This window comes from Haliotis asinina, chromosome 8 (assembly GCF_037392515.1).
Source record: "Haliotis asinina isolate JCU_RB_2024 chromosome 8, JCU_Hal_asi_v2, whole genome shotgun sequence".
Taxonomy (NCBI): domain Eukaryota; kingdom Metazoa; phylum Mollusca; class Gastropoda; order Lepetellida; family Haliotidae; genus Haliotis; species Haliotis asinina.
In genome coordinates, this window is record NC_090287.1 from 1,386,122 (window position 1) to 1,400,814 (window position 14,693).

Genomic DNA, 14,693 nt, shown 5'->3' on the forward strand with positions numbered 1-14,693 from the left:
ACTTACAGACAACCAAAACGGACGTTATACAATCAATGTTTTAATGAACCTTTATTTAGGATAAAATTCAACAAGTTAAAAATTTCATGTAAGATCCATTCAAGAAGAGTTTTTCAGACTGCTCTGAATTCCACACCACTTCCATCCTGTACAAGAGGATTCTTTATCTATATATCACAGTTGGAAACGGTAAAGCACTAACGGTATTCGTCTCAACAAGAACTGCTTTACAGACTAATAGTATCAGGTATATTTCATGAAAACTTGGCCCCCTATGGATGATACCTCACAAGATGAACAAACCACAGACAAAACATGCATTTTATCATGCATGTGTTGGTTCAAGGTCACAATTATTTTACTGTTAGTTGAGTTGAGTTAATGTTTAATCATGCTATTGTCTATGTTTTGTGAACTTTTGAAAGAAAAGGAACCATTACTGTTACGTTGATTTTTCACATAACAAATAACATAGAAGGCACCATCTGCATTACCAAATACACCACCCGATAAACCATTCCTGATACCACAAATGCAACACTTCTGAAAATACTGGCGTATAATTTAGTCATTTGGGAATTATTCACTATTCACTATTATTCCTCTGTGACTTTCTCCTTGATGAATGACGGATATATGAAAGAAAATTAGGTGTACATTATGAGTCTGTTGTAAGGGATTTGTTATTTATAATTGTAAACCAAATGTCATTGTGTTCTTTAATCTGATAGGATGATAAACATGATCAAATGGTAATCGATTCCTGGAAGCTGCAAGATTATTCGCTGCATATTGGTATGTAGAAACATCGCAAACAATTGTTTTGTTGTGTCATTAGCAGTGGTGACGTCATTCACCTCCAGCTGATGCCGTGGTTTCCAAATGCATTCCCATGCTTCAAATACTCAATAGCACCCGGAAATTGGCCAACACATACTGTTTATCTCCTAATTACAAACAGTTTGATTCAAAAGTACAGCTGGGAGCTATTACAGTGCTGAGCACTTTGGTGCCACACTCAGCAGCATTCCAGCTATATGGTGGCATCTGTAAATAATCGTATCTGGACCAGACAATGCAGTTGTTAACATCATCAACATCGATGTATGCAAATGCAATACTATGACATGTGTCAACCAAGTCAGTAATATTGACCACCTGGTACCATTAGTCGGATGTGCCCATAAGGCATGTGTTGTTGACTTTCTGCCATGAATGCACTAGACCACCTCAACATGTCATGACATTTCATACATTACAGTAGTGACAGTACCCCTAGAGTGTGGTGAATTACTGCATGGACAACTGAAATAAATGTGTCCTTAAATGATTTCTTGCATGGAAGTTAAAAATAGTTTCCCTTGAGGCTAAGACCCGCGAAAGTCCCGGGGTAGAATAGACCTTCAGCAACCCATGCTTGCCATAAAAGGCAACTATGCTTGTCGTAAGAGGCGACTAACAGGATCGGGTGGTCAGGGTCGCTGACTTGGTTGACACATGTCATCAGTTCCCAATTGCACAGACTGATGCTCATGTTCTTGGTCACTGGATTGTCTGGTCCGACGTGATTATTTACAGCTGGAACATTGCTGAGTGTGGCATAAAACTAAACTCACTCACTCACTCCTTGAGGCTAAACCTTATTGTCCAGTTAGCAGGCCAGATTGCCTCAGAAAATAGCACTGTTAAAACACTGTCTGCCTTGAGCTAGTGCTGATTTTAGCTTTATTTTGGCCTTATTTCTTTGAAAGTCGATTTCCTAACTGACGGTTTCCATTTACTGGAAGGACAAAACTGTCTGGACACATGCTTGCCCTTCCCACTGTTTTTTTGTGGATTCATTTGAACACATTTCACCTTAGCCCCGTCATTGCTGATTTGTGAACCTGACAGAGATACTGACTGAGCACTGTTCTGCATGGAGCCTACACAGCTGGCAACAACAGTATGGCCAGAAGTCTGAGTTGTACACTGTATGGAGCTTGAACCACTAGCTCCAATGACCTGCACAGCATTCTCAGATACAACACCATCTCCAAGTACAATGCCAGGTAGCTGTTGAACCTGCTGAGGCTGGCAGATAATAGCAGGACTGTTCATAGCAAACGGGGAGGGAATAGTTGGGAGACGCATCTGTGACTGATGACCCAGATACTGAGCTGGAACACACATAGTGGGATTTTGTACTGCCAAGTTCGGAACAAGAAGCTGTTGTTGAATACCCCCTTGTACCACAGCCTGTCCATGCAAAACCGGACCTTGAACATGTTGGAGAATGTTCTGCATACTACTGGCTTGGTTGCTGCCAGACACACTGATGGGCAATGAATTGGACAGAGTCTGACCTGAGACATGCTGGAGAACGTTCTGCACACTACCGACTTGGTTGCTGCCAGACACACTGATGGGCAATGAACTGGACAGAGTCTGACCTGAGACATGCTGGAGAACGTTCTGCACACTACCGACTTGGTTGCTGCCAGACACACTGATGGGCAATGAACTGGACAGAGTCTGACCTCCTGACATCACCTGCGGTAAAAATCCACTCGGAGCAGGTGGCTGCAGCAGATGGATCTGCTGCACTCCAGGGGTCACCTTAGACGATGTAAGTGCACTTGAAGTGAAGACATTGTTTGAAGGATTAGACCTACTTGCCATGCTTACTTTGGGGATTTGTACGAGGGAATTAGAAAAAGAACTGGTCTGTGTAGGATCAGACTGTCTGACTTTAGATGGAGCTGCTTCTGGATCTGTCAAAGGCACTTCCAACTTGTTGTCTGGAGAGAAGCCTGGCACCATCACAGTTGCGGTCTTCCCATTTGCCAATGCCACCACTATAGGAATTGCCTTTTCTGAGTTTGTTGTGCTAGGAACTTTGGAACAGTCCACAGATTTCACAACAGGCTGTTTAGTACATGAAGCCACTTGTGACTGAGTGTTGGGACATTTTGATTTCAAAGACTTAGATGGACTTTGAGAAGTAACTTTTGTGGCTAACATTCTTTTTCTTTGTGGTGCTTCTTCTTCACTGTGAAAAAAATTCAGCTTCCTACCAGTGTAAAGCTTCCTTTTTGTTTTGGAAGGGAACACTATACCATGTGGGATATCCCGTAATGACAGTTCCTCTAAGGTACAGCCAGATACACTTATCACATCACTGAAAGGGTTTTTACTTGATGGATTATCAGATTTGTTACTTTTCTTTCCTGATGTTGTAAATGTATGATCCCCAGAAACATTCAGTGAGGTTCCTTTACCGTCAGGCAAGCAATCCTTCACATCCTGCAGATCAATGACAAGATATTCTTCATCATCTTCATCCGACATGTTTGATTCTTTCACTTTTTTTGCCACTGAATTTCTGTGTAAATCTCCTGAATCTCCAGATTTCCTCTTTGCTGAATCCACTTGAAGATGGACTGATTTATCTGGCTTCTCATTACAATTCTCTGTTCGCCTGTCATCATGCTCCTTATTCTGTGTGTAATCTTGGCTGCCTTCCTTATTTTCTGCTGAATCAGCATGATCAAGAGCTTGGCACTTGCGGAAATATTCCTTCATTCTCTTACTTGCACAATCTTGTGATGGCTCAGAAACGTTTGTACTCAAGCTGACTACATTCTGAATCTGAAGCTCTGTTTTGGGAATAATTTCTCGAATCCTACCCTGCTTGCTTGGCCATATAACTTTCTGCCTACCTTTGCGCTTAGATTTCTCTAGAGATGAATCACACTTGTCATGTGCTGCTGGAGAATAGGAAGCACCTGCCAGAGAGAGTGAAGATACATTGTGGTTGGCAGCTGCAATAACCTGTCCATTTGGGGAAATAATAATCTGCTGTCCTGTGGCATTCTGTGGCTGATTAACCATAACAGGCCAAGCTGAGGGGCATGGTCTTGGAACTGTATTTATAGGAACTTTGACCAGAGTAGCCATTTGTTTTGAAACATCATTATTTAACACACATGTATTACTTTTCTGACACATGTCGATATTCTCTGCTGTTTGAGCATCTTTGTCTCCAATGGGTATTTTACTTGAGGAATCCAAAACCAAGGGCCCAGCTCCAGCTGATGGAGCTACAGGAAAGATTGCATAGTTTCCTTGATTGTCAATCTGCCTCAGCAAAACTGGTACACGCTTGCTATCATCAGGTTTCGTCAGATTCTTACACATCAATACACTGTCCTTTGGCTTCTGATGGTCCTGAGAGTCAGAAGCTGTTTTTCCAAGAGACTTATCAGTCTTGTGACTCGCTATGCTGCTGACTTCAGTCTTGACACTGTGAAAACCTTGATTATGCTCAACATGTTCAGTTGGCAAACATCTCCAGTCACTAACTAAATCCTGCAATACACTGGATTCCTCTGTTTGTGAACTCCCAGCACATCTGTTTTCAGAAATGTGTTTCTGATTGTTTTCAATGTGTTTTTCATTGACATATAATCTCATTGGCCTCAGATCTTTGGATGTATCTGTCAGAGTCTGAAAAGGGGAACCATTTGTTTCTGTTGAAGCCTCCTTTCCATGCATATCACTTTCACACACGGAACTGGTTGTCTCATAACTGGTATCAGGTGGTTCTGACTTTATCCGCACAGTTTCAAGATTTTCCAATCCTGTTCCTTGACTGGAAATATTTTCTGTAGGAGAAAAAGGTTCTGATTTAATGTTCATGAACTCATTCCCACATGACTCATCTCCCTGGAATTTCCTCTTTGAGGAATGACAGTTTACATCATTTGAATGTGTAGATATACCAGACTGGCTGGATTTATTTCCACTTCCACAATTTTTATTATCCAAGATACCAGTGTCTTGGCCACATGTTTCCACAAACTGGTTCAAATGTTTCATACCAAGTTTCTTAAGAGTTTCAGTTAGAATCTGAATATCAGCCGGATTTTGGAAACATTCCCCATACATAAACCTTATCAACAAGCCGAGAGAATGGCCGCCGACGTTGTTTAGTCTGATTTTCTTCAGACTCCCTCTCTCGCACAACAGTCCATAGAACGACTCACAAGCCGCCACCATCACTGAAGCATGAACTTTGAACTCCGCTTGATCTTGTGACATTAGTACAAGATCACAGAGAATTCCCTGAGCTTGAAGTTCCCGAAGCCTCTCAAACGCCTGCAGTTGATATTTGATGTGTTTAGATGCCATTGTAACTTTGTAAGATCACTGTTCGTGTAGTAGCATCTCTCAAAAAGGCAGCTACTTCCCCATTTCGTTTTTCATACCAATCTGGTAACGACACATGTACGCACTAGTGGATTGGCCATTGTGAAACATCGTGTGTTGATTTACCCAATCAAAATATCGTTTAGTTTGTCAAGATGCGATTGGCTTTATGTCCTTAACCAATGACATCAACAGTAAGAAACAGCCACAGCATGCTCAAAAAAAAATCACTAGTACAGCATAGCACTTTTACACCATGGCCAAACTACTATTTAACTGCTGAAAAAATATAAAGACACTTCCACTTTCTCCGTTATCGGCAATCAGAAGCAGCTGCGAGCGTTACATAGACTTTTCGCAATAAGCCAATGAAACCGTTCGTAACAAAATCAATGTTGATGGGCGTGGTAAGAGCCAGTTGTTTACTTCCGGGTTACAATCTCATCTCGTGTGTAACTGCACTGGGGAACATGGAATATCTTAATATGATCAGATGTTAAAGATAGATGCATTTTTAGGTTGTCGATGTAAAAGCAGACGATGTGGACTTATGATATACGGAAGACACTAATATGGACGTCATTGACGTGATACAAGATGTGCTATGTTTATCGCTTTTCGGAACCGAGCTGTTGGATATGGCGGACGACCTCTCCCATTTGTTATACTCCTTTGCTAATTACTCCAATCACTATGCAATCATCACCGTTCTGTTGTGCTTCGTGGCAACGGCTGTGCTCATATTAAGGTAAACCTCTTTGATGTTCTCTGTAGCCTCACGCCCAAAGAAGGAGGTGTAGTGTTGAATGTGCAATTTACACATGTTTATCGTATATTATATATTTGTTTGGTGTGTGTCAACATCACGGCGCAAGTGAGGCATGTAGATTATTGCTTGAGGTATGATTGTATGCATTGTATGCCTAAGTAGATGCAGGTCTGAGTGTGGGGTTAACATTCTAAGATTCATGTTAATATGTTATCAGAAAGAAATGTAAAGTGGATGACATATTTCTTCAAAGCATATGCATGGATGTATGTGGAGATCAGAGTTCATTAAGTATTCATATATGGATGGTTATATGAAGTTCAAGAAATGAACATTTTCTCGTTGTTGTGTGTTGTCTTGACACCTGCTTATTTAATTCATTAATATAACTATGAGTTACAACATTTAATTGTGTATGCCAGATTCAACAATGACTTCCTACACTTCCCGATGCTGCCAGCATCACCTCCGAACAGCGCGATAAAGACCTCCATGAAGGGATTTACAAACCCTTTCTCCATCCTACTCAAAGATGCTGCCATCACAACCCTGAAAGGTATGAAAACATCCTTGTTCCAGTGTTTGCAATACTTTAATTTGCCAGTTAGTCACCAGGGCCTTCTGCTGCCTAAAAGCTTTTAAATCAGGCCCTGAATAAAGTCTGCAGGCCCATTTTGTTAAAATCAAACAAATAAAAACTAAATGACTACACTGTACACAGTTTCACACTGTTTCTACAAAATCAGTTGGCAAGCTCTATGGCGCAGAGAGATGTTTTTATTGTAACCTGATGGGCCGTGTTTGATTCCGGTTAATAAAGGCGGAAAAGAAAAAGCGTAAATGGAAAGATTCAAGTTGTAAGAAGAAGACAGATAATTTACTGAAGGTACATTGGCCTGTAGATATTTGAAACTGACGGCCCTGTTACAGTATCACCCGGTGCTGGGTCTCTGGGCAGGTGATTAATTCGAACACTGCCTTGTTCTAGTAGTGAGGTGATAATTTCATTGAAGGCTAATGAATCAGGATTATAGTTGAAAAATATCTGTATGCCAGGTTCACTTGGAAGCATCATGCAGGCATTCATAGACAATGAGAAGACAGTAAGTGACTACCACCAATCATAAAGGGGCACTGATGCGGAGCAATTTCCGTGGACTGGTGGTTTCTTTTGTTATTGTTTTTCTCCCGTGAGTACCCGGATGATATCTCAGAATTCGTGACTGGTTCATGATCTCTGCTGCGCCTCCCATATGCGCAGTTTATGTGTAGACTGATGAACAAAGATGAAGTTATTTTACTTCGTTATTATGAAAACAAATCAAACACCTTGAACTTAACTCATCTGCCAGTGGTATAAAAAAAACGTTAGGACTGAAAAATAATGAAGTCAGTGTACGTCTTTATATTTTATCTTATAAACCTAATTAGTTAATTGTCACATTTGTATGCATTTTGAATGTTAATATAAAAAAAACCACACAGTCTGCTGATACGTACAGTGAATTTCTAACATGATCTTAATATCTAAACATTGCATAGATTGCCAACGTGAATCATATTTCACACAATCCCAATTCGCGACCTAGTGCACCTTTTCTGTAATACAAATTGTGCTGAATGATACAAGAAATAAATGAAAACAAAATGAAAATATTAAATTTAATAGGGACTAAAGTTATAGCAACAATGTCAGGCTATTACCTCGTTCAGGAATGTATCCATCAATATTCACATAAAAGAACGATATTCCATTCATCTGCAGCTGGTAAATAATCCTGCTCTATGTCTATCAACAGTCTAATATGCGAAAAAGTGACACATCGTTTGAGAATTTTTCACACTTGTGTATAGGTAATCTCACTGGTCACCCAGGACAGCACACCTGGCAACTGACTGTATGATGTCTGCCATTAGTTAGCCAGTAATGAGCAACAATCAATCAATCATTCAAGGCAGTGGCGGTTAATTCTTCATGGGAAGGATGTTGTTTTAACACTCATACTTTACGACAGAGTGTATTCAGTATAGATAACGTAAATCTACTCTCATAAACACTACCTTTTTGACAAATCCACTGTGGAAGTAATTAATCAATCAGTGTGTTATCAGTTAATCCTTTGATCGATGTTTGTTTTTGTAACTCAGCTGATAAACCCTCTAGCATCACTTACATGCACATATTACATAACATTAGTTACAATTAGTTACATATTACAATACATTTGCCACTACAGACCTTAATTTATAATGTTGAATATTTACTCTAGACAGGAGAAATACCAAATGGGAACCTATGTCGAGTAATTTTAGTGGTGTTACCACTATTTGTAGCCGTTATAAATTCATTAACTGACCATCAAGTGAATGATGACAAATAACATGTGCAGGTTTATACCATCAAACGCTAGTTACAGCAAGGAAGATGTAATCTCTGTGTCGCATGCAGCCTGAAAGCACTTATGGGCCAAAACTGTTTTGAGGATACCAACGGACCTTCATTGTTACATAAGAAATACATACAGGCATTTGCTGTGTACTTGGGTAAATAGGTATAATCATTTTATTTTTTTTACTCAAGAATATTTTCAGATTTCTCTACGAATGGCAAAGTCGTTGTTATTACTTTACGGATTCAGATAATTTAAATGTGTGCTTTTTATTATCATAGATAATAAATCAGGGTCGTGGCTACCAAAATTTACATATGATGTTTGCTATGACAGCTGGGTCAACCCTCAAAACTATCTAAGTATAAAGCTTTGCAATCTTTCTGACTTATATGAAACAAATGGCTTGCTACGTTTATGCAGACATCATATTTTCAAATGACATTGTTAAATATCGAGGTAAAAAGCACAGAAATATGATCAAATTGGATCAGACCATCCAGGCATCAGGAAAAAACTACACTGCTGGGATATATTGTTACAATCACATAGGGAATACCATGGATATTTTTAAATAACGGCATATGATGGGTATCCGGCCTCCTCACTTTTTAGGGTGAAGAAATTCTGCTAATGTGGACAGGAGCCCAGTCCCTTTGTCCGTCATGGTCGAAGGCCTGAGTGCTGACCAATTTGCAGCTTGGTTTCGTAATTAGACCGTTGGTGAGAGACATTATTCGCTCTGCATCAGTGCCCCTTTAAGCCTGGATATACATGTTACCTTGGGCATTTTGACCTGATTAAACTGGTACAGATGTTGAAGAACACATACAGTGCAGAAGCACAGATGAACACAAGTTCTGGCAAGTTAGACCAAGACATGCTGGTACAGTGTTTTTTGATGAAGAAGTTTATTGTCTGTGGAAATACTTGCTGTTGCCTGTTGAAATCACTGTAAGTTATTTGTCTATGATGGTGTTTGCAATAGTCACCCTCTGTCATGACTCTTCCACTGTCAAGTTACCTCTGATTGTTATATGCAGGTGGATTTTCATTGTCGGTTTCATCTCTGACTGAGGGACACTTGTCAGTGTTTTGGGGCACCAGTATCAATACTGTCCATGAAGTACTTCAGTGGTCACCTGAGGCAATACTGAAAGACTTGGGCAATGGTCAGCTCCTTCAAGGGAATGAAAGTCTCCATTCTCAACATAACATCAGGTAGACATCTGGTGCTGATCATAGAGTTGTTGTTTAGTCGGGTGTACTTGCTGGGCACCATTTAAAGGTCACATGCAACGTAAATCACAACTTTGCAGATTTTGATACCTTTCGATACGCACTTACCGAGACAAATCATCAACAATGCCAATCAACCTATAAAGTTGAAAAAAAAGATGCATTCAGTATCGCCGCTGCTTCGTTTCGAGGGCGGTAAATCCATGTACAAATTATTGCACTTTTGATGTGAGATTATACACTTATCATTTTGTTAATTTCTTTTTACTTAACCAGCAATCTATTTTATAGATCATGAATAAATGATGTGTGTTTTGGTTATGTTCGATTTTTGGATTGCATGTGACCTTTAAGAGATGATAAAGAACTTCCTTCAGGTGCAAACCCACATATAAACCTACATGCACCAGCCAAATTCCAGGTGCAATGTAGTAACTGTTAGAATGTCAGAGGTTTTGGTGCACATAAATATGTTTCAGTGATGTAGTACACGTGGAGCCATCGCAACACAGCTGCCATAACCGAGACATGTCTATAAATAGCTATGTTTCAGTTCCATAGCTATTCAAAGTTCAGAAGAAAAATGAGCTGACATTTATGCATATAATGCTACATTTGTTGTCATTCTCAAAACATCCACCTTGTGCAATTTAGACATATAACCAGGCTGCACTTTGTAATATTGGTTTGCACCAGTGCAAGTAACAAAGTACTAAATCAAGTCCTGGCTTGTTACATTACATTTTGGATGAAAATACTTGGTTTAAGACTGACAATACCTATTTCCCTTACATCAGACTGGAGAAGCACAACAACCTCCAGTTCGAGTGTCCGGGGTACATCAGTGAGGTGACCCTGGGACACCCTCCTCGCCAGAGATATCCGTGTGTGGTGATAGCAGCGACCTCTGGTGGTAAACCTGGAACTCTAGCTGTGGTGAGACTGTAGAATTGTACATGTATTTATTTCTTCATCAATTACTGCTTTGTTGCGAATGATAAACTTGAATATTTTGGGACATTTCTTCCTGAAAAAAAATTGATGAAACGCGTTATTTCATTTTTTCCATACTGAAAGCATGATAGAGTTTATATCTGATTTACCGGTCATCTATTTGTTATGTGGGGTCAGCTTGAATGCCCGGGTAGGCACTAATCCCGATTTTGTTGATGATGATATCATTCTTCACACTGAAAGTAAAGATCACTAATGTATGATTCTGTACTAGATAACGTTGACCTTGAACGATTCTTTGATCTCGAACGATTCTCCTTTGATCAGATTGTGAACCATTTTGATAGATGCTTGTTAGATACATGTAGTATACTAAATATTCACATTTTAAATGGTAGATGTGGATTGGATTTTAATATCGGCCAATATACATTTTTGGGGAAAAACAGAACTGGTGTTATTGACTACGTTTTAGCATCGACTAGAATTTTTGATTGCATTCAAAGGTTTGATATACCTCCCTGCGCTGAATCATCTGATTTACCACTGACACTTAAATTACATTACTTCGCATCTTTCTTGGACTAACCACACAAAAGAGCCATCTGTACAAGCCCTTAAGGTTTTGATAAACATAATTAGAAATCTGGGGGAAACATTTGGGGGAAATATCATACAAAATATTCTTTAAAATAGTTGATACTAAAGTAAACCCAGTACTCCTATATAGATCAGAAATATGGGATCTGAAAAACTATGAAGCTATAGAAAAAGTCCATTTATATGCATGCAAAAATTACCTCTGCGTGAAATCTAACACATAGCACTATGGTATACAGCAAGTGTGGCAGATTTCCATTATACGTATCAAATACTGGTTACGTTTGTTAACAATGCCATGTCATAGATTTCCTAAGAAATGTTGAAATATGATGATGAAAAATGACAAAAATGGGAAAAGAAATTGGGTGAGTAAAGGGAATTTTGATTCAAAACGGGATAGGGTTATGATTGGAATTATCAAAACGCCCAGCCAGAAAACTTTTTCATTACGTCTTTGACCCAAAGAATGAAAGACATCTATCAACGAACATGGCTTGAATCAATCAATCTATTTTCGAAATGTCTGTATTATAAACATTGGAAATCTGAACTATCCAAAGAATATTATTTATCAAAAATCAAAAAAGAAATTCTGTGTAGGTTTATCTCGTTTTCGCTGCTCATCGCTACAAGTTGTTTGTTGAAACTGGTCGTTATATTAATATTCCCCGTAACCATAGAATTTGCATCCTCTGTAATGATAATGTTGTGGAAGACGAATTCCGTTTTCTTTTCATATGTCCCACCTATGAAAACCTCAGAAAGACAGATCTAGCATCCTACTATTGTGCTCATCCAAATGAGTACAAATGACTATGTTATTAGCAAGTGAAAACACTATTAAATTACAGAACCTGTCAATGTATATCTATTTTGCATTTATACAAAGAAGATCTACTTTAAATTTGTATTTTGTAAATATTCCACAAATGCTTTTCTGCTCCTCAGTTGTAAATGTTGTTTATATAAATGTACTATAGGCCTGTGGCCTTTTAAGTACCGAATGTTGGTTGGTTGGTTGGTTGGTTGGTTGGTTGGTTGGTTCTGTAACCAAAACATACAAAGAGCATGGGTTATGTCTTCTTAAGTATTAGTTCCCATGACAACCATAGGTCGGGAGGTTCAGTAGTTGGTCTCCTCACTCTGCAACATAGTTTGTTCTGTCACATATTCACTATTGATACATTACTCACTGTCATGAAACATTAACATTCAGAAGTTCCCTGCGTGTAAGTGCTATACGAAGAAATATATGTCTAACACAATTGATGGCAGGTCTGTGACAATGTCCTTCACAGGTGGCCAGTTTTACAATGCTTCATCTGCGTGACTCGGTGGTGACAATGGACTCACAAACAGTGGGGCAGTACCTCAAACTCAGTGATGGCCGAGTTTTCAGTTTGCAGGTAAGTATCTTCATCACCATGGTGCTGTGTGAGTTGGGGTTAGCGTGTTGGGCTGTATTCCAGGAAAACCTAATGTTGGAGGAAAGACCAAAATGATGTCACATTTGTCACTTTGATAAAACGCACTTGAAAAATAATTTGGGCATATCAGAATTCAAACCCACAATCTGCCATTTTGGCATTCCCAGGGGACACAAGTCTTTATGGGCAACTGCAGCACCCGACTGTGCCATTCATGCTTCCACACTCATCATTAAGAAAACAGACAAGGGCTGGTCAGTCTGGAATCTGCAGGATATCTTTGAAGGGTGTGTGACTGCAGAATTGGTCTCAGTTGGCTAGCGTGATCCCCTGGTACCCCTCTGCAAATTCAAATGGAATGGGTAAATCTCGTAAGAAAAAGAGAGCATGTGTAAGAGCTGGGGCTGGCAAGTATGACAGGATGTTTCTGGAATGTAGTATAAGAGAAGAACACTCCTTTCTATCAGTAGTTCTAAACTGAGTGCCTTAATCAGTGTACATGTAGATTCAAACAGTATATGGTATTCAGTTTGGCCTTTAAATGCCTCGACTAGTTTGAGGGAACACAGAACATGTTGAAAGCTGTTATAGTTTGCTTAATGTGATATCTCTTTACTTGTTTCTCTGGTTTCTCTCTCTTTTACTTTCTGTGATGCATATGCTTTAATACCAAAACTTTCAGTTGATCACACATGAAAGTTTTATTTTCAGGCTTTGTATCTGGCAACAGACAATGAGAACCACTCACCTCAAATTAGGTCAACAACTGGATCACAGGCTGGCTCACTGTCTAGGCCACCAATTAATTCACAGCCAAGCTCACAAGCAGGTTCACAGACTAGCTCACAGACTAGCTTAGATAAGGGGCGGTTATCAAGTTCAGAAGACACAGGACCAACTCCTTCAGTGGAGCCATGTTGTGCAAGCTGTTTTACAGGGACGTCCGAAAGTACCAGGTTGGATCAGTCTGTCCATGATGATGAGATGAGACTCGGTGATAAATGTGACCAGTTGAAACCATGTAGAAACAAACCAGTTTGTAGTGGTTACAGCAGTAGTGTAAAAGTGCAAGCATTGATTGTGTCTAGATCCAGTGATGGGGACACAAAATCTGCTCAAACTCACATCAATCAGAGAAAATATGGAAATGACTCCAATACTGATCCCAGACTTAAAGTCGAATTGTTGACTGAAGCAACCAAAAATGATCACACCATGGTAACATCTTCAACATCAGCCATGGATGAGGACATCGGCCATGAATGTGTAGTTTGCCAAATGAACCCTATTTCCCACGTGATCCTACCTTGTCGTCACGCATGTACATGTAGTATGTGCTTCAAGAAGATTGACCGATGTCCAATGTGTCGTGGGTTCATTGAGACATACTTTACCATGTTTGATGACGGGCAGTCAGAGGAGGTGAACACAGAGCAGGATGAAATCAGAAATGATCAGACTGGTTTTGTGGCTTGGATCGAGAACATGAATGACAGGCTGAATGAGTACCTTGGATTTACCTAGAGCTGACTTGTTGCAAGGCATCTTTATATGTTAGACTGTCTACAAGATGACATGTTGCTGTCAGAAACAGTGTAGGGACTAACTTGACACATGTTGTTATTATCTCGTCCGTGTGGAAGAGCTTGACATCAGACAAGATTGAAAACTGTAATGCTTCATGAAAATGGTAGACTAGGAGCAGTTTCACATTGTAAAAGAGTTTTAAAACAATATTTAAATTCATGAAATTCTGGAAGCAGTTTTTGTCCCATCTTTGTTTGACTATCCAGACTTGGCATTTTAGGTTCATCAATTCTGGATTTGTTATATGCCTTTTCAGAATCAAGGTTTTATGAACTGCTTTTTTTGTTGTTGTTGTTTTTGTTCATTTACCTCTGCTGTAAATGGCAGGCAATTTCAGGCTTTAGAGGTTGGTAGTAGCTTCCATAATTGCTGTCCAGAGATCTCAGCTCTTTGTTGTTTGTGGTGACCCATGCATGTCATAGGAGGCAACTAACAGCGTTGGGTGGACAGACTCGCTGACTTGGTTGACACATACTTGTATCCCTCTTGTTTAGGTCAATGCCCATGCTGTTGATCACTGGATTGCCTGGTTCA

The 14,693-nt window shown here is 39.6% G+C and overlaps 2 protein-coding genes across 2 annotated transcripts; one reads left to right on the forward strand and one right to left on the reverse strand.

Moving 5' to 3' along the window:
- Nucleotides 1-27: 27 nt before the first annotated feature.
- Nucleotides 28-5,277, reverse strand: LOC137295038 (uncharacterized). The gene is made up of 2 exons (XM_067826300.1): nucleotides 2,433-5,277; nucleotides 28-2,345 (listed from the first exon to the last, which is right to left on the reverse strand). The coding sequence occupies exons 1-2, from the start codon at nucleotides 5,170-5,172 to the stop codon at nucleotides 1,726-1,728; spliced, it is 3,360 nt and encodes a 1,119-aa protein (XP_067682401.1). The 5' UTR covers nucleotides 5,173-5,277; the 3' UTR covers nucleotides 28-1,725.
- A 298-nt stretch (nucleotides 5,278-5,575) lies between these two features.
- LOC137295054 (cell growth regulator with RING finger domain protein 1-like) lies at nucleotides 5,576-14,436 on the forward strand. Its single transcript, XM_067826322.1, has 6 exons — nucleotides 5,576-5,938; nucleotides 6,382-6,515; nucleotides 9,393-9,570; nucleotides 10,386-10,524; nucleotides 12,444-12,551; nucleotides 13,284-14,436. Exons 1-6 carry the CDS (start codon nucleotides 5,763-5,765, stop codon nucleotides 14,094-14,096), a joined length of 1,548 nt encoding a protein of 515 aa, XP_067682423.1. The 5' UTR covers nucleotides 5,576-5,762; the 3' UTR covers nucleotides 14,097-14,436.
- The last annotated feature ends 257 nt before the right edge of the window (nucleotides 14,437-14,693 follow it).